Source organism: Lethenteron reissneri, chromosome 20, assembly GCF_015708825.2.
Source record: "Lethenteron reissneri isolate LAM-NWPU_2019-01 chromosome 20, ASM1570882v1, whole genome shotgun sequence".
Classification (NCBI taxonomy): domain Eukaryota; kingdom Metazoa; phylum Chordata; class Hyperoartia; order Petromyzontiformes; family Petromyzontidae; genus Lethenteron; species Lethenteron reissneri.
Window position 1 is genome coordinate 3,289,575 of NC_083798.1, and position 23,469 is coordinate 3,313,043.

The 23,469-nt window shown below is 44.2% G+C and overlaps 2 protein-coding genes across 2 annotated transcripts; one reads left to right on the forward strand and one right to left on the reverse strand.

Moving 5' to 3' along the window:
* Positions 1-2,672: 2,672 nt before the first annotated feature.
* On the reverse strand, positions 2,673-11,557 carry CHMP5 (charged multivesicular body protein 5). Its single transcript, XM_061554602.1, has 8 exons — positions 11,334-11,557; positions 8,722-8,826; positions 8,523-8,569; positions 7,604-7,697; positions 6,893-6,964; positions 6,366-6,474; positions 5,323-5,438; positions 2,673-4,656 (listed from the first exon to the last, which is right to left on the reverse strand). The coding sequence occupies exons 1-8, from the start codon at positions 11,400-11,402 to the stop codon at positions 4,606-4,608; spliced, it is 663 nt and encodes a 220-aa protein (XP_061410586.1). The 5' UTR covers positions 11,403-11,557; the 3' UTR covers positions 2,673-4,605.
* Positions 11,558-12,169: 612 nt separating this feature from the next.
* Positions 12,170-22,318, forward strand: HJURP (Holliday junction recognition protein). Its single transcript, XM_061554603.1, has 10 exons — positions 12,170-12,486; positions 14,729-14,795; positions 15,662-15,720; positions 16,596-16,650; positions 16,801-16,877; positions 17,093-17,210; positions 17,567-19,608; positions 20,032-20,128; positions 20,970-21,015; positions 21,935-22,318. The coding sequence occupies exons 1-10, from the start codon at positions 12,409-12,411 to the stop codon at positions 22,032-22,034; spliced, it is 2,739 nt and encodes a 912-aa protein (XP_061410587.1). The 5' UTR covers positions 12,170-12,408; the 3' UTR covers positions 22,035-22,318.
* The last annotated feature ends 1,151 nt before the right edge of the window (positions 22,319-23,469 follow it).

Genomic DNA, 23,469 nt, shown 5'->3' on the forward strand with positions numbered 1-23,469 from the left:
CACTTTAATTGAATTTAAAAGCCATCAAATAGTACACAGCATATGTTCGTACACGGTAGGCGTATTTTGAGATGTTCTTGATGTAATTTGTTACTGTAGTAGTGCGTCTTTGTTTAGCTTATACAAGTCAATGTTACAGGGCATAGAACGCAACAATGTGCGTATGACAGATTGTGATTTATAAAACTCTTAGGCACACTCGAGAAATTGTAAGTCCCGATCAGGGATCGACTCGGCCTATCACCCATCCCTCCGGGGTCGATAAACTTACTACCACATTGTGGGCCGTCAACAGTTGGTCGATTTATCTATAAAACTGACCCCGCCGTGGGAATGTGTAAACGACATCACTGGCTTCAGGTTGTTAACAGGAATACTTTCTGCACAACTATTCGTTTGAGTTGAGCACCCGGCAGTACGCATGCCTCTGCCAGTCTGTTGATCGGTAGGTTGCATGTGGTTTGCGGCAGTTTCGTGTTCTGCCATCTGTCTTCCAAGACGTCTGGCCCGCATGGAAGAGTAGGCCAAATACCCCTTTAGAGGGAGCTCCCTAGAGTCTCGAGGATATTAGGCCTCCCTCTAGAGGAAACCCTTCCGCCAGCAGTGACGTAAGCAAGCCATTGCAGGGCTGCGACTTTACCTTCATATCCGCAATTAGGACCTTTTAAGAAACGCACGTGCATGCATACACACGTACCACCCGCGGAGTTCATTCATTCCTTCCTTACTCGGTCAACACGTGGTGATGGTCGTGAATGGGAGGGCTCTTTAAATGAGGCCGCTGAAAGCATTTGTTTGCATTGCGTAAGGTACTTGCTTAGACAATGAAAACGGAATGGTTCAACCAACACCGATATCCAGCAATTTGTTTAGGGAAATTAAATGTAAATGTCAATGAAAGTGTCGAGACGTAATTTTGACCGCAACTAAAATAGTTTATGTTGGATTATAGCACGTATAGTTTAACATACATGTCAACAGAAGTCTCATTGTCTCATTGTTTGAGTTTCATTCACATTAGACCACGTGGTGAGGATTTCGCAAAGAAACATGGGAGAGGCGCATGCTTTGAACTACACAAAGACGCGAGAACAATCACACTGTGGATTAAAGAACACACACGCGCAAGTTAGAAACACCACTGTCGACTGTGAAATAAGCGGACTTTGGCAGGGCACCCTCGCTGAAAGTGCCGATAGCCGGTGGCCAAGTTGGTCGATGAGATCATCTCGTGTGCAAGGAGATGGACGGACTGCTGCATTGGAAGACCCTTGAACGATGGCGATGACTTGGGGAGGCATCGGTCCAACAGTGGATACACAATGGTTAATGATACATTGTTTTGTTTATATAAAATTGTTAATGAACTGAAGTTTGATCAATCTTTTTCGATGCTGCCACATCTCCCAATGCCAAACGAATCCCGTTTTTTTTTTCTTCTGTCAATGTTAGGTGTGATTTCGGGAGCTTCTCATCCACATGATCTAGTTCACTTCTGAGCAATCTAGTTCTCTCTGAGATCGGGGCCAGGCCTGCCCTGAACGGGATTCGTGGTGTACGAGACACACAGTTGAAATGACGGGAGTTGCATTGTCTGAAGTGCTGATACTACCGCAGTGCCTATAGGTGGCCAATGAGCATGCATTGAGCACCAGCGAATGTCGAGATTTGAAAGGAATGCACTTCGAGGTGCACTGACCCCAACACACTTGTGCTGTACACTTCAATAAACCACAGAGCCATGACTGTAATGGTTGTTCAATGCGAAGCGTGGCCTTACACTGCACGATATGCGCTCTCCATGCCGCTGATTCGTCGTCGAAACACATGTGGTTCAATACTCGACACTTGTTTGGCCGCCTGTATACCGGCCCATGCTATAACCATGTCATGAAATTCAAGTGTTTTCTTAAACTGTACTTCCTCTTGATATTTATGTTCATTCAACAGGATCAGACGGCAGGTTCCACCTATACAGTTTTATTAATGACAGTTATTGCGTGAAGTTTTCTTAGTGTTTTTTTTTTACTAAAATTGTAAGAAAACTTCACATCCATCATTGATGCTATCTTATTCACTTTTATATATCTTGAAGTGCATGTCTACTTCCTTTTATATCAGGCTGCTGTATTTCAACATATAACCGTTTTTGTCTGGTAAAAACGTACACTGGAAAGTAACCTCCAACCTTAGTTTGATTTCTCGTTCCACTTAAAAGTCTCAACGATGAGGAATCCCTGTACAAGTATAAAGGTTTTCAAGGTTTATGAACCCCTGAATCAGTGGTCATGCATTGACCAAGACTGGGGTGTGGAACATTTTTTTATTACACGCTTTTATTTAACTCACTCTGTTGTATCCTCAAATCTTCTAACTCAATTTTAACCCACTTCTCAATGTGGTATCGACTGCAAACTTCGTATATTTATGTCTTACTGATGACAATACTATATTCTATCATTAAAAAACTAATTAAACCATCTTTTTTATATGTTATGTTTTGCCTTGGGTCTAATTGTCCACGCTCAACTGACGTTGGCTGTAATTGGCCAAGGTCCCTTACGTTGTGGCAAGCTTCGGGGCCACTTCCTGGAGTCGTGGAGTTCTGTCATTACTCGTACGGTACATTTCATTAAAGCGTGTTTTTAAAAAGTATTTTAAAATATTACTTATTTACACTTGGGTTCAGTCACAAATGTCTAGCACACTCCATCACCATTACATCTTGTGTACGTTTATTGACCAATGCATTACACCTTCATAACTGATGCTTCTTACACTTTACTTAGAATCCTTTCCCCTCTGGGGACTGAAAACTGATTATAAATAAACACAAACAAGTTTTATTTAAAAATGTTAGCACACTATTTACACAATGTAATTCGCTTCTAATGTAGCTGCATTCTACGTGTATAATTAACATCACTAAATGTTTGCAAGATAAATATCGCATCTTCAATATGCTTAAAACAAAAGTATAATATAAATTGCATGATATCATCACATGTTATCTGAAACATCTGAAAGTTCACCCCCCCATGGTGACAGCACCAGGCCTGCAATCGGGCAAATCTGCCAGTCGGGAGCGCCGATTGCTATTATCCAAATCGAGTACAGGTGAACCCACTCTCCATGTTAGATTTACGAAAATTCGTAATTCAGTTTGACATAAATTAACTTTTAATTCGGTTTACGTCTCACTTGTTACGTTATTACCGTTCTTCTTCCAGTTACATTTTGGTGGGGAATTTTATTTTTAAATACCAATAATAAATGCACGTTATGTCGCTTCTCCATGCGTGCACGTTGTACAGTTCCAGGGCGTTTGCCTGGCCACCGCGTTTCGTAGCGTCACCACTTGGTTAGAAGCCAGTTCAAACTCCCGTACGTTCCACCACAATCAGCCCAATTTTTTTTATATTTGAAATAGAAAATACTTTTTTGTTAATACTACGTGGACACTTTCCATATCGAAATAAATATGTACATGTGCAACTTTAGCTTATAGAGCACTGTTTCGTAGCTCTTTGTGGGCTTTGAGACCAAGAAACAATGACCTTAACTTACCATAAACATAACTCCATGTTTTCGGATACATTAAATAACTTTCCATATGCTAACACAAAGCAACACTTCAATTGTGCCTATGCATAAAATAAGTTTTAGATATGCAGGTACGTCACTAGTCATATCACTAATATAATACGTCATTCGGCATATTCGATATAAATAAGGTTCTTAGCTGTGAACCATACACTAAATTGCGCATGTATTCTTTTCTAATAATGTGTTATATGATTGGTTCATGGAAAATCCAGCTACTATGGATTCTACGTGGATACTGGCAAAAATAATTATTTAATCAAGTTGTGACCCTGAATGGTGCCAATTAATGTAATCGTAGAGTAAATTGTTCCATGAAGAGTATTAACATATAATGCATGAACATAATTACAGTAATATAGTAATGTCAAGTTAATATTCAGTCAGGTGGCAGTGCTCGATTTAAATCAAAAGACCGATGAAAAATCCTGATTGTGGGTCAAATCAGTTTATCATCTTTCTCGGGTTTATAAATAATCCAGTATCACTGTACAGAAAGTCAACAGTGGCTATTTTTAAAGATACAGACCCTCGCCATAGGAATGTGGAATTCTCACAACCACTGGGCTCAGGGTTATTAGAGTAATTAGTAAAACTAAGAAACTTTGGGCCTTATTTTGCAATGGTTGCAAACATAGCTGCCTTTACAGTGTCAAGAAGTTAATGATAATACAAAAGCAAGAAACACCATAAATGCATATGAATTGGTAAAGTCTCCATTAAATGTACGGAGTGCTCAAAAGATAAATTGAGAAAATAAGGGTAGAGGAATACATCCTCGTTTATCAACACATAAGACAGATGAATGCATTTATAGTGCTGATTGCACTTCTTGATATGAGGGCCTATCCCTTCTAAGTAAGTCAACAATGTAAAATACAACTTTCAAGCTAATCTTTCCTACCAGAGACCTGCTTTGTTAGGGATTTTACATGCAATTTCACGTGAAACTATTAGCCAATAACATGAACCAATAATTGTCAGTTTGGTATTTCGAGTACTTTATGAAGCAGGTATTTGTGGCAAACCAAATTCATCCACCAGCACTCCATCCTGCAGAAACACACATCACAATGTTGTCAGTGGTATTCGTTTTACATGTCGGCTGAAAGCAATTAACTTTCCAACAATCGATCCTTGAATTGAAATCTCAATTCCACGTAACATTATAGTAAACACATACATAGTAATAATTATACAATTTGTTCACCAGAGCCTTTGTAAAAAATAACTATGATGGTAACTAAAATGTCTTCTGATCGAAGTGATATAATTGTAGAATAATACAGACTAAACTATGCGAGTGTACGATTGAAAACACAAGAAAAAAATCTCGAAAGGAGGCATAAAAACTGCTTCAAACCCAATTTCCTGGGACGTAAAAAAGGATGCCCTTGGCACACTCCCAAAGTAATAATTCAGTAAACAAGTAGCCTTGAGAATTTTCCTTTCCCGAGCACCTTACGAACACACGTGTGATCTATTACTTTGAGAGTAGGGTTGAGCAGGCCGCACACATTTTATCAAGCCCTATAAGATTTCCACATCCCCAGGGCTGCAATGTGCCCAGGAGATGTCAGTCCAGCAATTGGGTTTGAGAGCTATCTGTGCAACATTTTGAGTGTTTTTTCCAAGCTACTGCAGTTTCCTCTCACATTCAAACTACTTACAATGCAATTGAGACACCCAGGAAATATAAAGGACACTTCTTTTGTATACCTTCGTGGTGGTCTTGTCATTGGGGACTGAGTCTGGAGCAGCCGGGGCAGTAGATGCTTCATCCAGGTAAGATGCATCTTCATCCGCCAAGAGCTCATCCCCCAGGGCCTCCAGCTCTGTCAACACATTGCATCAACGACAGATGTTTCAAAGCTATTATGGAGGTGATTGGGTGGCTCAAGGGAGCTAGTACATGTATTCAAACAGGGGAAGGTCAAGTCCGTTTATGGACATCACAGATGACGTAATGTGACATTCACTCCAAATTGAATGTGTGCTGTACACTCCTTGAGTGTGACGACATGCAAATACACATCAGGGAGATGCAATAGCTTGTTTGTGCCAGCTGACATCAACGTTTATGGTCCACGTGAATCGCTTTGGACCAGAAAGGTCCCACTAACTGTAGCTATGTTTACACCACCTGCTTGTGTCCAGACAGACCAAACCAGGTTTCTAAACACAGAGAGCCAGCCGGAGATGGAAACTCAAAATCCTCACAGCAAGAACCATTAATTCCATAGCACACCCACTGTTAGCATCTAAAGAAGTGCTCATCATATTGGCCCCCAATGTGTGTTGGTCTAAACCAGGGGTCGGCAACCTACGGCTCCGGAGCCGCATGCGGCTTTTTACGGGCTGCTTCTTGACGATATGTACGTGAGTACAGTATGTACTCAGATGCATTGCGGCTCTTGAAATACTGAATTTTGTACCGAATTGGAAAGAAATGGCTCTTCTTGTTATTTTGGTTGCCGACCGCTGGTCTAAACTGACTCATGATCAGGATTTAAAGTTGCAACCCTTCTGAGTTAAATCCTCCTAACTCAGGTTTCCAATATTCTGAAATTGCACAGGATTGTGTATTTCTGTTGCATGATTGGTACATAATGGCTGACTTCTGCAATGTCCTTGAAGCACATCAATATGCTAAGAAGCAGTATTTGGATTGAAATACACAACTGGTATCTTTTCTTTATCACTTGAGGTCAATATAACTGACACCCATACAGCTGGCCAAACCATCACCTAACAATTCATACCTGCTTCAAGTTCATCATCGTCCACCTCTGGCATTCCATAGCTCCTGCCCAGGGCCTCCTGAATTTCATCAGCTTCACCCATCATGTCTTCCATTTGATCTTGTAAATCCTATAAAGACAAGTCAAAGTGTCTCCCTGTTCAAAGAAGCAACGAGCCAACACATATCTCTACTGATTGACATGGGATAGTAGCGGACATTCCACATTTCATGGGGGAGGCCAGTCTCTCCATACAACCATTTACCTCCAACAAAATGAAACTCATCTATCCATCCCAGTGGGGTGCCACCAGAGGGAATCCCAGACGATTCTGCCTCTAGCTGGATTGTAAGCAAATGCACAGGCTTTAAAGAGACAAATGACTTCCCTTTACAAATTGGTATAAACCAAAACTTGATGCGTATCTTATGAATACATATGGCACTTAACATTCGTTTCTTCTTAACATCTGTACATGCATTGCGGATTGTGCAATACAATGACCCATGGATTGGTACCCTACACAGTTATATAATGTAAATGCTTACCTCAATTTCTTCTAGATCAACATGTTTGTATGCTTTCTTCATTTCCTTTGCACCGATCTTCATTGCATCGACCTGCACACAATGATCGGTAAAGGAGAGTAGCATTTGCATGCTGTCAACAAATGAGACATTAGCAATGTGCAGTTCAGGTTTAAAAATATACAATCATGTGGCTCTGATCTCATTCCAAATAAACCCATCTGATCCACTATTCCAATAAATTCCTCAGAATTGTTCAATTGTGCAGATCCAGCATGGATCAGCTCAATTGATCCATAGTTTAGGGTTGGGTCCATTCATTGAAATAGTTAATCGTATATGCACGTAATCGAGTGTGTGAGAATCAATGACAGTGTTTATGATGTGGAAATTAAGTGCAAGTGTTAAAGTAAGGATAATGCAAAGATTAAAAAAAGATGGCACCAATGAAACAGTAAAAAATTTAACACAAAAAAGAAGTATTCCTTCATACTTATTGTCACGGTTTGTGACAAGCAATTGAATCATGAGTTGGGAGTGTTGCAAGCGATTCAATATTTAGTTTGTACTTGTCTACAACTCAATTGTAATTTTGCTATGCAATCATGGTTTCAAATGCTAGCTTCATTAAATACCATTATATGCATGATACATAGCCTCCGGATGTATTATGTAAGGTTTAAACAGTTTTCCTGCACTTAAAATCAACTTGTCAATAAAAATGTATCATACCGTGGTTTTTGTGTCTTTGAGTGTCTGGATAGTGTAGTTTGCTTGCTCCATGTTGAAGGATTGCTGGTTCAGGTTGTCCCTCTGCTGTTCGTACCTGAGATTGTATGAACCACAGAGTAACAATGGTGAGAGGTGTTCTAAAAATGTGTTGTTGTTTATGTTGGCACAGGTAAACACCCACTGGGCAATAAATGAAAATGTTTAAAAGTCTGGTTACAGCAACAACAATAAGTAACATGGAATCACTGGATTAAACTAAGCTCAAACTCAATCAAAACAATTTACTATGCTAAAGTCCGCCCAAATATAGCTGGTCAGGTGGGTTACATTTCCAGTTGGGGGTTGAGTCAGCCTCTCATCCCTTGCATGAGCACCGATATATAGAAGTCAGCAGTGGTAATACGATGCAGAGACTGACTCCAGCTTTTCAAATGTGGAATGCGTACAACTGTCCCGCAGCCACCAGCAGAGGAAAGCATCTCTCCAATTCTAATTTGAGCAACAACATACTTTCACTTGAGAAAAAAGGGACACAATCTAATATTTGCATTTTGCTAATCGTGATGCTGTTTATGGAAATCAATGTGTAATATAAATAAGCTGCAAAACAATTACATCTTTCTTCTTGGTTCTTTCGGTAAAGTCATGTAGAAGGAAAATAATAAAAATAAAACATAATAAAATACAATTGCATTTTTTGTATTTTATTATGTTTAATTTTTATTATTTTAATACAATTGTATTTGATTGTTTTATTATTATTTTATTATTTCCTTTTTACATGACTTTACCGAAAGAACCAAGAAGATGAATCCCTGCAGTCACGAAAGCTATAAATCGAAATTACATCTTTGGTGAATCAATTTATTATGGTCCAGTCTCAATGAGAATCCATTTTACGAATAAAGATGCCACTTACGTTCGTTTTTGCTTGAGGACTCTCAAAGCCTTTTGCTTCACAAGGTTCTGAATGGAAACACGAAGTTACTTTATACCTGTAAACAATCACTGCTCATACAGTTGCTTGTCATAATTGAACGTTGAAACGGCAGCCACGTCATCGACAATCTCTGAGCATGCAACTGGTGCTGAACCAAAGTGTGTGTGTGTGTGCGCACCTTGGCAGGTCCATCCCTCATTTTGTTCATCTGGTCCTTGTATTTCTTCAGCTCCACTTCCAGCCTGGTGATTTTCTTGTCGATAGATTCCCCTCGACTCTCCACCTGCCAGTCCAGAATTGTTCATGGTATTATCGGCGTTATCTTAATTATTGGTTGTCTTGTGAGTTATGTTTATTATTATGATTCTTTTTGGGTGGTGACATGGCCGAGCGGTGTGGCGTGTTGGCCGCTTGTTGCTAAGGTTCGTATTTCCAGCCCAGTGACTGCCCTGGTTACTACCGCGGACATATTAACCAAAAACATACACACCATCTGCTTTCCCAGGGGACGTCAAAGTTCCCGTGACTTTATTCGAAAAAAAGTGGGGGAAGTGATGGTCCCAATCTTCCACTTTTTAATGACTCGAAAAATTACCGAGTTGGATTAAGCCGTTTCACAACATCGTCCGCTACTGTGAAACGGCTATAATCGTCTGTGAACCACGTCAAATTTGTGATGGCTTCGCGTAATAAAGAAATATGAATATCTCTGTGATAAATGTAAGGTTAACGACAGTACTTAAAGGCTGAGTTTTGTAGTCATTGGGAGTGCCCACATTCATCGGTCACCCTGCGAATGTTCGCGAAGCGGCCAGCCGGACCTCCAGCCGGTCCTCCACATCGGCCAGGTTACTGCAGCGGAGGCCGCCAGAGGCCGAAACTGAGGTCGATGCACAGACTGCAACCTGGGCCTGCCAATCTAATCTCACCTGCCACTGATACGCGGCGCGGGAAGAGGTGAGGGGTGGTCTGTCCCCAAATGGGGAAGACCACATGCCAGTCCACTGAGAACAAGGACCTACTGCAAGGGGATAGCCTTATTCATCGCTTGAAGAGAGAGATGAAGAAAAGAGGTTGAGCTGGAGAACACCAACTTCTGCATGGCCACTGCAGAGACAGAGGGGGTAGATTCCTGCTTTCTCTTGTACACGATACAGTAGGTGGAGGTAGGGCGGACACTCAGAAGCATCTCTCTAAACGGTCCAGTGGTCACCCAGACAGTGACCTGTCAGCAATGACTGTGAGCGATGCCTACAAAATGTTGGTTATGATTGCTATTGTTACAGTACTGTATTCTCGGACTAATTGAGACCACTGAGTCAAAGGAAGGCGTGGATTAGCATCAAGTACTGTCCGGAATTATTCTTATTGCTGTCAACATTACCATTCCATAGCTTTTGGTATTGGCAATACCACCAATGGTCTTATTATATAATCATTATGGCATACATTGTATTATTTTATTTATCTTGATTTGAAGCTTTCGTGACTGCAGGAATCCATACTCATTGGTTTTGTCGGTAAAGTCACGTAGGTAGAAATAATTAAATATTTACCTTAATGCCTAATTATTTATATAAGTATTTTATTTCTACCTACGTGACTTTACCGAAAGAACCAAAGAGTATTTTATTAATATTGAGCCATATACAAATTTTAATAAAAATTATATCGACGTGTAAATGAGCTTGATCAGCATTAATAACTCGGGGTTTGTCTTGCCCATTGTTCATGTATTGCTTTGTCATTGGGCTTACATAGTATTAATCCATATTTTTTGGAAATTAATAACTTAATTAACATTGAGAATTTTTCATCATAGCGGCTTGCAATGCACCTTGTTATCACTACCTGTTAACAACACATTCCTGCGGAGGGAGCTGGTAGGAACGTTGGGTTGCTCGGTCAATGGCCAGGGTCAACGGCGGCGTGGTGTATTCCGCAAATATGCCCGACTGTGAGGGCGGGCACAAGCCGGCGTGAGTAGGTTAAACGTTGAGTTTTATAAGGGCACCACGGGGTGACCAGCCCCTATCCACCCAGCCCCAACCCACCCCTCCCACCCCCTCCCCACCCAGCCCTCCCCAACCAGCCCCTCCCTGCACGACGGACGGACACAACAATCCCCTGTGGGCTGGTGAAACCAGGAGGTTCCTACCAGTATCACTTGTTTTATGTGAAGCTCTAGGTGAGAATTGGGCGTATCCATTTAACGAGCAGCAGCAGCATGCCTGCGGTAAGCTCGACAAGAAGACACATTGGGCCGTAGGGGTTAACACACAGAGCTCATCCTGCAATTGTAACAAAATCTCATAGACCAACAACTGGCACCAGAGCCACCTTCAGCTTTATAGCCCGAGACTAACCCAGTGCATCCTGAATTGACATTTTTAATTGAGAAACATGAAAGTGGGTTCACATCAAGGAGTTAGCCAGAGTTCGCGTAGCCCTCGACGCTAGCGCAACCCAGCCTGGAATACAACATCGTAACACGGGCAACACTGACTGAATAAGGGGCCGAATTATGAAGATCCAAATGTATCGATTTAAAGCTTTCGTGACTGCAGGGATTCATCTTCTTGGTTCTTTCGGTAAAGTCACGTAGAAGGGAAGTAATAAAATAATAAAAATAAAACATAAAACAATTCTCACGACGTTTCGGCTACAACGCAAGCAGCCGTCTTCACCTGAAAGAACCAAGAAGATGATCCAAATGTAATTGCATTCATCACTTCCCACTGGCAGAGGCCTTTCCTGTCACGCGCAATCTCCCTTGCAGCTTCCACTCACATTGGCAATGCAGTCCGTGAGGCTGGCTGGCGGCACCTTCGCCTTGCCCCGCCCGAAGATCCTGTTCATGTCTGCTGAGAGGCTTGCCCGTCTAATTGTTGTTGTAGATGAGTCTTGTTTGTTTATTATTGTTGTTGTTGTTATTGTTGATGTGTGTGGCTCGGCTTGGGGCTTGCCTGCCTGTCAGTGGTGACGACGCCTCCTACGGAAGCCGGAAAGGGGCAACGCGCTCAGCTGATCCAAACGCGTTTTAAAAATAAACCACGTGTGCGGTGTGTTTATTGTGTATGCGATAGCTACAATTCTCCATGGCAATGCACAAATCGCTCTACCGGAGACCCGTGCTAGAGCGAGTCGATTTGATGAGCGAGACAAGGGGGGCGTTCTTCTGAGCGACGATTGAACTCTGGGGACGTCTACGCACCCAGTGCACTGACTGCCGTACAGCACACCGGTGTGTCGGAGAGTAAACCAGCAGCATTTACAACGCACCGCTTATGTTGGAGTCGTAACTAATCTGCACGTTTTGTGTTACGTGACAAACCTTATGTTTAACGACGCAACATTATCACAATAACAATAATTTTTACAATAATTTTATTTCTATTCTTTTTTACCTACGTGACTTTACCGAAAAACCTAAGAGTATGAATCCTTGCAGTCACGAAAGCTTCAAATCTAGAATTATCACAATGTTTATTGCAATATTTACACACGTCACAGCAACCATTCGGAGCGGTTGAATCCTAAGAAACCCCCGCGGCACCCCTCCCCTTACCCCCTTGAACCACGTGACCATAACCGTTAAAAACAACCCGCAGCCATCCAATCAGCTTGCGAGTTGGGGCGCCGTCGCGGACCAATGGGAGGCGGCGCTGCCGCGGGTCACGTGGTGAAGCCGGTTAGATTTGAACGGCGGCAGACACGGCGCTGCCGCTGCTGCGGCCCGTTCACTCGGTCACTAGATCGATCACTAGATCGATAACTAGATCGATAACTAGCTCGGTCGATAGCACGCGAGTTTGCTTGCTTGCTTGCTCGGTCGCTCCGTCCGTCCGTCCGTCCGTGATCCGCCATGGACGAGTTTCTGCACAAGAATCTTCAAGGCAACGAGAGGCGCTTCAGGCGGAGGCTTGAGCTCATATTCGAGAAGGTGACGACGACGACGCAGCGTCGTGTGCGCTGCAGGTGCCGGTGGTGCAGTGGCCTTGTGATGTCTCTCATGGCTTGCCGATGGAGACGATTGCACGGCAAACAACTGCAGAGTTTTGTTTAAAGTTTGCATGTGTGCATCATCGTCATCGTCGTCATCGGGGTGTCCGCATCTGCTGTTGACACGGTTTGTGCAGTGGATGCGATTTCGTGTGGGCGGCCGTGGACTTCGTGGAAGATTAAAACCCAGGGGGATCTTCTGCGTTGGGTCTTTCACTAAGTGTTTGTGAGTTCTTTTGAACTCCGCTCCGCTCTCGAGGCGTAATCGGGGGTTGAACTCGCATCGTTGAAGGTTTTAAGCGCATGGGGCCAAAAAGGGGTTTTGCGTGACTTCAAGCGATGCCGGAGGGGCCTTGTTGTGGGTCGTGGTGAGTGGATGGCTCCGTGGTGATCGCAATGCAACTGTGAGCCCGGCCACCCAGAGGTCATCTTCCTGCTCGCCCGCCCAGCCCTTTTCACCAAGCCGCACTAAATCGGCGTGGTGAAGTATGGTCAGATACCCCCCCCCCCATCACCAGCACGACGTGGTGAAGTATGGTCAGATACCCCCCTCCCCATCATCACCGGCATGGCGTGGTGAAGTATGGTCAGATACCCCCCCCCCCCATCATCACCGGCATGGCGTGGTGAAGTATGGTCAGATACCCCCCCCCATCATCACCAGCACGACGTGGTGAAGTATGGTCAGATACCCCCCTCCCCATCATCACCGGCACGGCGTGAAGTATGGTCAGATACCCCCCCCCCCATCATCACCGGCATGGCGTGGTGAAGTATGGTCAGATACCCCCCCCCCATCATCACCAGCACGACGTGGTGAAGTATGGTCAGATACCCCCCCCCCCATCACCGGCATGGCGTGGTGAAGTATGGTCAGATACCCCCCCCCCCCCATCATCACCAGCACGACGTGGTGAAGTATGGTCAGATACCCCCCCATCATCACCGGCACGACGTGGTGAAGTATGGTCAGATACCCCCCCCATCATCACCGGCATGGCGTGGTGAAGTATGGTCAGATACCCCCCCCCATCATCACCAGCACGACGTGGTGAAGTATGGTCAGATACCCCCCCCCCCCATCATCACCGGCACGACCTGGTGAAGTATGGTCAGATACCCCCCCATCATCACCGGCATGGCGTGGTGAAGTATGGTCAGATACCCCCCCCCCCCATCATCACCGGCATGGCGTGGTGAAGTATGGTCAGATACCCCCCCCCCCCATCATCACCAGCACGACGTGGTGAAGTATGGTCAGATACCCCCCTCCCCATCATCACCGGCATGGCGTGGTGAAGTATGGTCAGATACCCCCCCCCCCCCATCATCACCAGCACGACGTGGTGAAGTATGGTCAGATACCCCCCCCCCCCATCATCACCGGCACGACCTGGTGAAGTATGGTCAGATACCCCCCCATCATCACCAGCACGGCGTGGTAAAGTATGGTCAGATACCCCCCCCATCATCACCAGCACGACCTGGTGAAGTATGGTCAGATACCCCCCCAAATCATCACCGGCACGACGTGGTGAAGTATGGTCAGATACCCCCCCCATCACCAGCACGACCTGGTGAAGTATGGTCAGATACCCCCCCCCCCCCCATCATCACCGGCACGACGTGGTGAAGTATGGTCAGATACACCCCCCCCCCATCATCACTGGCACGACGTGGTGAAGTATGGTCAGATACCCCCCCAAATCATCACCGGCGTGGAGAGGGTAGAGGCCGCCATCCGGCAGTTGAATGACAAATGGATGGGGGGGGACAACTTCCAGTGATGGGTCTGAGTTTGGGTTATAATTGGTTTCTGTTCAATTGTTAAGATCAATGCCATCGAAATTGTTCTATAGCAGCTGTGGTAGGGTGGTTTAGTACAGTATTAAATGTCAAGCTGTTGCAGCAATACGTGTGGTTGGCCTTTTACAGCTTACGGAGCACAATGATGCACGATTTGCACTGCGCGGGGAGGCCCTCATCCAGCAGTGGATTTTGAGGGGCTGTAAATGTACACCGATGCGCATTGAACAGGGTTAAGGGGCATTGACCACAGAGTTGGCTTCGTATTTGGTAACCATTATTACTCACGATTCATCAAATAATCACGTTGAAATATTCCTGATCCAATATAAAACCCCCAAAAATAATGCAATGCTTTTTTGTTGTTGTCTTTGCAGTATTCACATCCATTTGAAGATGCTCCCATCGTTGACCTCGACAGGATGACCTACGTTACCAAGTTCGGTATGGCCTCGGTGTCTTTGTGGACACGTCTTTAAATGTCACGCGGTCTTTTTACCATGTTGTACCGTATCTTGAAGTGGTAATATTTGTTTTAGCTTGCTGACACCCGTGAAATATCTTATCGGATTCCTCCAGTCTGCATGCACGTGTAGTGGGTTCAACCGAGTCGCACTCTTAGACTTGGAGGTAGTGCATTTATTTAGTTCCAACACAACGGGGTGACTTCCCCTTTAACAAGACAACAACCTAGGGTGGTGACCACCTGGCTAACTACACTGGCTACTGAGTAACTATTAACTCCAGGTTCAACAACACACGGCCCGGGTCCACGTGCTGGAAGACTCGTAGAACGGAGATCGTAGATGAAGGGTTTCTTTCCCGGGACGGACAACCCCGATCCGTCTCCGGACTCGGCTTATATTCTCTGTGGCGTGGCCGGCTCCGCCCTTGGCCATGCCCCCCTTCCAGAACCATCGGGAAGAACCTGGGTTCCAATCACGTGACCCTCCTAGCCCCCTTTTGGGGCCTCCCTGTCATTCAACCCAGTCACGTGTCCTCCCGGGTCAACCAGAGTGCCATGGCCTTACCCGACCTCTCTCTTAGGTTGGCACACACACACGCACCGTGCCCTCTAGTGCCGGCACTGCACTTACATCATGGTGACATCCAGCGATGTTGCTACACACGGACTATATTAAGGCCATCATTTGGTACAGTAGTACCGTACATTTTTAAAGTTTGTTAATATCTAACGCGTAAATAATTAAAGTGCTCTAATGTCAATATTTACCGTTTTAGTTTGAATGGCATGTCACATGAAGTACAGTATTTAAAGTAATACAATATATTGTATGTATGTGATGCAGGTGAAAAAAAATGGAATCCAGATGCCGACTTGGAATATATGATGCATATGGAAGAGCAGGTGAGTGCACGGAAGTTAGATGTTAAGCAAAAGACCATGAAGAGTTGGTGGTTGCATTGCTGAGTTAATGCAACATATTCCTGAATAAAACACAAAAAATAAGTACTGTAGTTCGTTATTCTTTGGGTATTTCGGTAAAGTCACGTGACTTTACCAAAAGACCCAAAGAATATGAATTCCTGCAGTCTCGAAAGCTTTAAGTCAATATTTACTGTAATTAGTTGTTTAAACTAACGATTATTGCATTTAAATGATGACAAAGATGTAAATTTTGTTTCCCAAAATATGAAAGTTAACTAAAAATATCCAGCAATGTTGCAGGCAATTATGTCTGTTACAGAATCGTGTCGTCAGATGCTCAATCCAGCATGCGTTTGACAGCTTGATGTTTGAGAAGAAAGCTGAACTAATGTCTTTTATCAAGCTAAATTATGCTTTATGACTTACTATTTTCTCATTTAAAATGCCTACTTGGTAGTTTTATTCACAAGCTCCCAGGGCCCAACCATCTATCCTCTCAAAAGATGGATGGGGGGTCTCTCAGGCTCGACCATAGAGACATGAGTTCTGATTAAGTTTTAATAGTGTAGCACTGTGCAACTGTGTTACAAACTGAAGCCACAAAGATGCATCTTTGCAACAGGATTGTGTGTAACGTTAAGAATGCAACAGTTACCTCCATCAAAATTGCATCATTTAACTTCAGCTTAATGTTTGCTTATAGTTGCATTGTAAAATTATTTCTGATGTTTTTAATTGCTCAAGTATTTGCTTAGTTAGATGATAAACATCACCTTATTTTGTCACTTCAGAGTTGTGTTTTTGTTAATCAAATTCTAAACATTGGAAATGCTCATACCAACATTTGTTTTCAGAGTCGTCGTGAAACAAGAAATAAAGTTTTACATAATGAAGCAACATCAATCAACAGTAAGCACTTCGATAAACATGTGCATTCAACATCCAGTTACTCAGTACCATCGCAATGTTAAGTCTCACACCTTCCACAGATGCTGCTGTCCAAACAACCCCAACAAGTGAATGGATCTCCGTACATTACTGTTTTATTGTACTGTACAGGGAATCAAGTCTATCAGATGCAAGTGCAGAATCGAAAATCAATGCAAGGTGAACATAAACGTCACGGAGAGGTGAAGGTAGGTTCCCTGTGTTAATTATTCTTGTCAACAGGGAGGTGTGGCTGGGTTGCACAGAAGGTTGTGAGCTCACTTCTCGGTAGGGGGGTTGACTTACATTACCCACATGGCAGGTTTATACAATAAAACATGTTTTAGTTATAGAAAATAATACCTGAAATATGAATTGTTCAACTTCTAATTGAGACGGTGTGATTGCATACCCTCTGGTTCAGAATGTGAAACAATATCAACATGCAAAGGAGGAAGAGGAGACCCTGTGCCATTCTGAGAACCTGGGGACATTGGATGAAAGTAACAGCTTTGATGAAAAGCAGTGCCTCACTGAGAATGGTAAAAACACTTTCGTCTACTCTAAAGCATATATAACTCTTAAACTGTACTTTGACAACTTAGCAAATATGATCAACTTTAATATTTTTCTCACTTCTCAGTCATCTTTGGGGCTATGCTTCCCTGCTTTGGCACCTGCTGGAAGACTCACATTCTCATAGCAGGAGCCAGTCTCCATAGAGTGATATTTGTGGTTTTCATTTAATTGATTGTGGAAATTCCATCGCCAACTTGGGTTCATTGACGAATGAGAACTGCTCAATATGCAATTCTAGCCTTGATACATTTTAGAACATATTTTAATATTTAGCTCTACAAAATGTGAACCACACTTTAAACGTATTCCCTCTTGACAGGCATGTTGGAAGGCAGCCTTCAAGAGCAAGACACGTCAGCCATGTCGGTTGAGATGGTTAATCTTCCCTCTACTCCATCAATGCAACACACAGCCACCAACCACCATGGAGGCCAGTTGCTCAAGTGTGTCATCATGGAGATTTCACCTGAAGGCTCCCATGCCCCCATCAACCGGACTGCCACTGAAACCAGTCCAGCATCCTCGGATGAGGCAGTACCAGCGGACGTGAGCAACTCCACCATTGGGGAGGTGTATCCATACATGCTCGCCAAGCTGTCAAAGCTCATCGCCAAGGACAGCAGTCGGCACACAAAACATCGTGCATCGCACCACATATGGAGAAAGAATGGGCACTTTCAATTGGCGGCAGGCAGGGCAAGGGTGGTTCGGGAGCGGAAGCGATTGGATGCCGCCGCGAGGAGTTATGGCAAGAGCTTGGTAAAGATGTGGAACCCTGCTGAAATTGATGAGAGCGACGACGCAACGGATTGTATAATCGGTGGCGTAGTGGGTCACGTTAAACGATATATTCCAAGTGATCTTTGTGGTCATTCTTGCTTTGAAAAGGAACATTTTACTTTTGGAAGTATGGATAAGGGATGCCATCAGCGTGATAGTGGGGTTACTGCTGCTTCTCGGCCACACATACAGGTATTGGGCAGTGACCAGAACAGCCCAGTGGAGGCAAATACATTGCAGCTCTGCTCATTGACGTTCCCCGAGTCCATGACTGCATCCATCCCAAGGAAGAGCATCCCAAGGGAGTGCACGCATCAAGCATGCAGCCATAGTGAGCGGCTCTGCAGACCAATATCCGAAAGCGCATTGCCCTCCGCATCACAGAGTTCTAGTAAGAAAAGCAGTTCTGTTTCTTTTGACAACCTTTACCAACTGATGCTTTCTGAGAATAATGCTACCACCGTGGCTACTCATTCAACTTTTAAGGGTAATGACTCGGTGGGGAGTCACAAGGAGGTGAGTTCGTTAGTACCAGCCTCGGCTCTGTCGATGCCCAACTTCCCAGAGTCTGCTCAGGGCCACAGGGCCCTCTGGCAATTGGAACAGGAGAGCACACACAGGTTTGCTTCAGATGGGATGTCGTATGCAACCACGTTGCCAAAGAATAGATGGCTTTACCCTGACACCTCTGTCTGTCAGGCGAATGCTTTTCTATCATCGGATGTGGCTACAGAAACCTCCGTGCCAAGGTCTGTTTTTCCACAGGGTAGCAACATGGCCGCAGTGACAAATGGTGCACTCAATGGGGTGAACAGTACTGAGTATGCCATTGCAGACCATAGTGTTTTTGTACAACCTCAAAGGCTGGAGCCCTCAGTTTGTAACTTGGATTGCCGGTGGTGTGGTGATGAGGAAGAAGGCAGAATGCACTCACGCTTACACACAGGGGAGAAGGCCTTGATGCCTCTTAGTGAGAATGTCATAAATAGGTCTTTGGAAGAGGAGCAAGACGTACATTTCCATCCACGTTTGGAAATAGTTGGAAAGCCACAGGACAAGACTTCCAGACAGGTCCCCTTTGTCATCAGGAATCATTTCCTTTACACAAACGGTCCTTCCATGGCAGCCATGCCGGATAAACGAGACTGCGGTGACACCGGTGGCAGCCAAAGTTCTGCTTCGGACCGGAAACGCGAATTGTTGAAGCACTTTCTGAATCCTGGTGAGCAGGCACGCGACCACAGGCGTAGTGCCAGCCCGTCGCTGCTTCGGCATAGGTCTGTGCCCTTGTCATTTCCTTCGCCGCGCTCGGAGCACAGGCACAGTGACTGGGCTCACTCCCTCAGAGCGGAGGCTCTCGCCCACTCCATGAGCTATATCCAGACCAACGCAGGTGATTACAACGCTGCGCGGGAGCACAGTCCGAGAGGCCGCGAACGGGAATTGGCGAGGGCCACGAGGTCTGGGCTGGACATTCTGGCCAACATCGAGTGCTCCCCTGTTAGCAGAAGGCTGTCGATGATGTCTTTGAGGTCACCGGTCCTCGCGTGCAGATCGCCTTTGCCGAGAAGACAGAGTCGGGTAAGATTTGCATTCGCAGACACCTGCGGAAGCACTCCCATCCACAACAGCAAAATATATGCACTGGGTTAGACTGCTCTACATACATTTTGTAATAAAGCAGTGTTACTGAAGAAAGGATATTACTTTTTTTAGAACGGCAGCCACTTATTGCCATCGAGTGGCTTTTTGCTTGGCTAAATGATTTGTTTTATGTCACGTAGGGTGGTAAAAGTGCACTGGATGGATGTTACAATCCTGGCTCAGGTGTACACCAATGCACCACCAGTGTTCCTCACTGATATGCCCCCACTCAGAGGCAAAGGTCATCTGTTTAGCCACATAGCTCATTGATTAATGCTTTGTGGTAATATATTCATACCAGCACAACACGTGGTGTTGATGATGCACTCAAATACACTGTTTGCCCGTTCTTTCCAACAGATTTCAGACTTTCCTTTGGACAGCTTGCAAGAGATAGATAGTGATCAGCAAATGCATCCCTGTAGCCCCATACGACGTTCGTCGTGCCCTGCATCAGGTCAGAGATTAACAGCTGTGTTTTGTGACTGCTGTGCATGTGCTCTTGCCTGTGGATGTGCCTTCGTGATTGTAGGACGGCAACCGTACCCCCTGATAATGTGCCTGTTATAAGATGAATTATTCAAGTTTAATAGCTGAGTGGGGATGTGAATGCTATAAATGCCTGGTAAGATTTGACTACAAAGTCCTAGTGATGTTGATGGCCTCAACTCTCGCCATCGCTTCATCCTGTCAGATCCAGCAGCTATTAGACAATTGGCACCTGGCCTCCAAGGTATGTTTTTAAGAGTTTGATCCCATTATCTGGCTTTAGGTCTTCCTCTTTGTCACTGATCTAGGTGCTACGCTCCAATGCCTGTCTCAGTAATGTGCCCTCTGTCTTGCATGTGTCCCACCAAACAAAACCATTTCTTCCTGATTATATCTACAATACTTTCTTGCCACTTTTATATTGTGAACTTCCAAATTGATTCCTCTACCCTGCCGTCAAATTTTTAACATTCTCTGAATGCGCTTATTAAAAAAATCCAAAACCTTACTTTCAAGTAAGTATTGCCATTATTTGTTATCAATTGTAAGTATTGTATTAAGTGATCAGATTGTATTAAGTGATCAGATTGTCACTTCCCATGTGTTTTCCCTCGTCGCTTAACTGGATTTCCTATAATCAAACATTACAAATGGTCAATCCAGTACTTGCTGTAAGAATGACGATTGAACCCGATGAATATGATGATCCCTTGCAATGGTGATTGTGTCGAATTCGGACACACACAAGAGACTTGATAGCCAACTGTTTATGCCTGTTCTAATGACGGAGTTGATTCTTGTCTCGGCAGGTCTGAGGAGTCCAGCCTCCATTAAGCACAGGGAGAATATCCACAGGTATGGAACTGCACACTGGAGCTCTTGTGTTTGGCCAGACCATTGCCGACGGTACAATTTTCCTATTCAAATCGTCTTCTTAGGTGGGCCAGTTTTTTTATGGATATCTGGTTAGCCTGTGATCAAAGTGTGCTCGCTACTTGAGCCACACATTGATTACAGTTGAAAGTAAATGTCCTACAATTGGCCGTTAAATTCTACAATTGGTTGAAAAGACCCTGTGATGTTATTGGACCCCCTTTTTGGCAAAATGACAAGTTAAAAATCTGAGAATTGGTTGCAACAAAATTTAGCAAATTCAGAAAGTGGCATGAATCTGCTACCAGTAGAACTGTACTTACTTATCTACCAGTTATGTGTTACTTATTTATTGGATATTTACTTTTGTTACGTATTTACCGTTTTAAGTTCACTCGTTTCCGGTTAGTTTGTTTTCTTTGTGCACGTTATGATTGTAATGTTAACAATTGATAGTGGAAAGTGTTACAAATGTAAACTTCGTATTAATATGATGTAATTAAGCTGCGGTAACGACGTTAAATATATGAAGGCATGCGGGGTTATGGAGGTGCGGGCTATCTGAAATTTGTTTTACACAAAACGCTATTTTTGCGGGGTATATGCGTCTGCGGGTTATATGTGGGGAAATACGGTAATTTGTTCATGCTTGTTGGTTACCCTTGGAAACCACATTGCTTACGATCATTGAGTTAATAAAGGTCTTTTACGTCGTTATAAGTTCCCATTTGGATTAAAATGTTATATTGGCAGATTCATACATGATTACTCACCAATGACTTATGTATGATATAATTTCACACCTTTAATAAATCACCTCTCGTGTACCCGCTGGGGCATTGCCACGTACCCCCGGTTGAAGAACCACTGCCCTATCTCGAGCTGGTTGTTGACCTTGCAGAAATCTGATGCCGAGGAAGCTGAGCTACTCGAATCAAAGCGACAGCGGGAAGGACAGCAGAAGCCATCACCTCTTCAAGAGCCACAGCAAGCTTTTGTGATTGTGACCTAGCTGGCGCCTCGCTGCCAACAAGCCGGCGGCGTACTTGCATCAAACTAAAACGAGTCGCACGAAGACGGTGCGATCTTTTGGCAAACAAATATTGGCCATTTTTATTAATGATAAGTTAGTAATTTGGTACCTATTTTAATTACCCAAATCCCATTTTTTTAAGTCTATTTTTTAATGAAAAATGTAATAAACTGGTCCTAAATAGACTTCTGCCAAGGTCTCTTGTACAAAAATAAGTTAATGTTGACTGTGGAATAAAGAATTTTGAAATTATTAACGGTATTACAACGTGACTTGTGTGTAAATGTGCTCGCTGGTGTTGCGTCAATGTGTTTTAGACGGCGGTTGCCTGTGGTGGTCAAATGGCTCTTCGTCGCAGTTCGAAGCTGGCACTGCCGCTACACTGGGTTCAATACCGGGTCGTCGCCTGTGGTTAAACTGCGTTCTCAAGTGTAGCAAGTAGATCGTCTTGTCCCATTCATACACGACTGCATAAAATACATAATGACATTTTAATGACAATGGGCTGAATTTCAACTCAATTAAAAAAACATACATAATCTAGCAGTCTCGGCAGAGTGTGGGAGGGACAGTGTTACCCCTGCCATGTGGAGTATAAAAAGGGTACTGACAGGTTTGTTTCGTCCTATGAAAGATATTTTCACTAGCGGTGTGCCGACAAGGATTGCACTCATTTGTACGATTAATGAATAGTCTCATGACATGCATATGGATTTTTTTTTAATGTGGACAAATCTATAAATATCAATGATTTTTTTCTTTATATTGGAAATATCCCTTCCCTTCATGCAAGCCTCAGCAACGGTGTTAATCATTGGTGACCCAAAATCATCGGAATGTGAAATTTCACATTCCTATGGTACGAATTAGATGAAAATACATCTGACATTGGTGGTACTCAACCCCCCCATGATGGACTGCGTCGACTATCCATTCTACCATACTGACGCAGGCTGTTTTGTGCTACATCTGTACTGGGGTATTCTAAATAAATTATTGTATTTCGAAATGGCTTTGTAATACACCTGTACTGGCTTTGTCCGTTACATGTAACACATTCCTGCGGAGGGAGCTGTTAGGAGCGTTGGGTTGCTCGGTCAATGGCCAGGGTCAACGGCGGCGTGGTGTATTCCGCAAATATGCCCGACTGAGGGCAGGCACAAGCCGGCGTGAGTAGGTTAAACGTTGAGTTTTATAAGGGCACCACGGGGTGACCAGCCCCACCCCTCCCACCCTCCCCTTCCCCACCCAAGCCCCTCCCTCCCCACCCAGCCCCTCCCTGCACGACGGACACAATAATCCCCTGTGGGCTGGTGTAACCAGGAGGTTCCTACCAGTAAAACTAAGTTGTCCCCAAGACCCCAGGGCTTGCCCAGGACACGCTGGCGGGACTTGCTCGGCTG

Coding starts and splice junctions, on each gene's coding strand:
- CHMP5 (XM_061554602.1), bottom strand. CDS start 11,402: ATGAACAGGATCTTCGGGCGGGGCAAGGCGAAGGTGCCGCCAGCCAGC. Junction 6,965..7,603: donor TCAAAGACACAAAAACCACG/GTATGATACATT, acceptor CATTGTGTGCAG/GTCGATGCAATGAAGATCGG. Junction 4,657..5,322: donor ATGACAAGACCACCACGAAG/GTATACAAAAGA, acceptor GTGTTTCTGCAG/GATGGAGTGCTGGTGGATGA.
- HJURP (XM_061554603.1), top strand. CDS start 12,409: ATGGACGAGTTTCTGCACAAGAATCTTCAAGGCAACGAGAGGCGCTTC. Junction 14,796..15,661: donor GACCTACGTTACCAAGTTCG/GTATGGCCTCGG, acceptor TATGTGATGCAG/GTGAAAAAAAATGGAATCCA. Junction 17,211..17,566: donor GCAGTGCCTCACTGAGAATG/GTAAAAACACTT, acceptor CCCTCTTGACAG/GCATGTTGGAAGGCAGCCTT.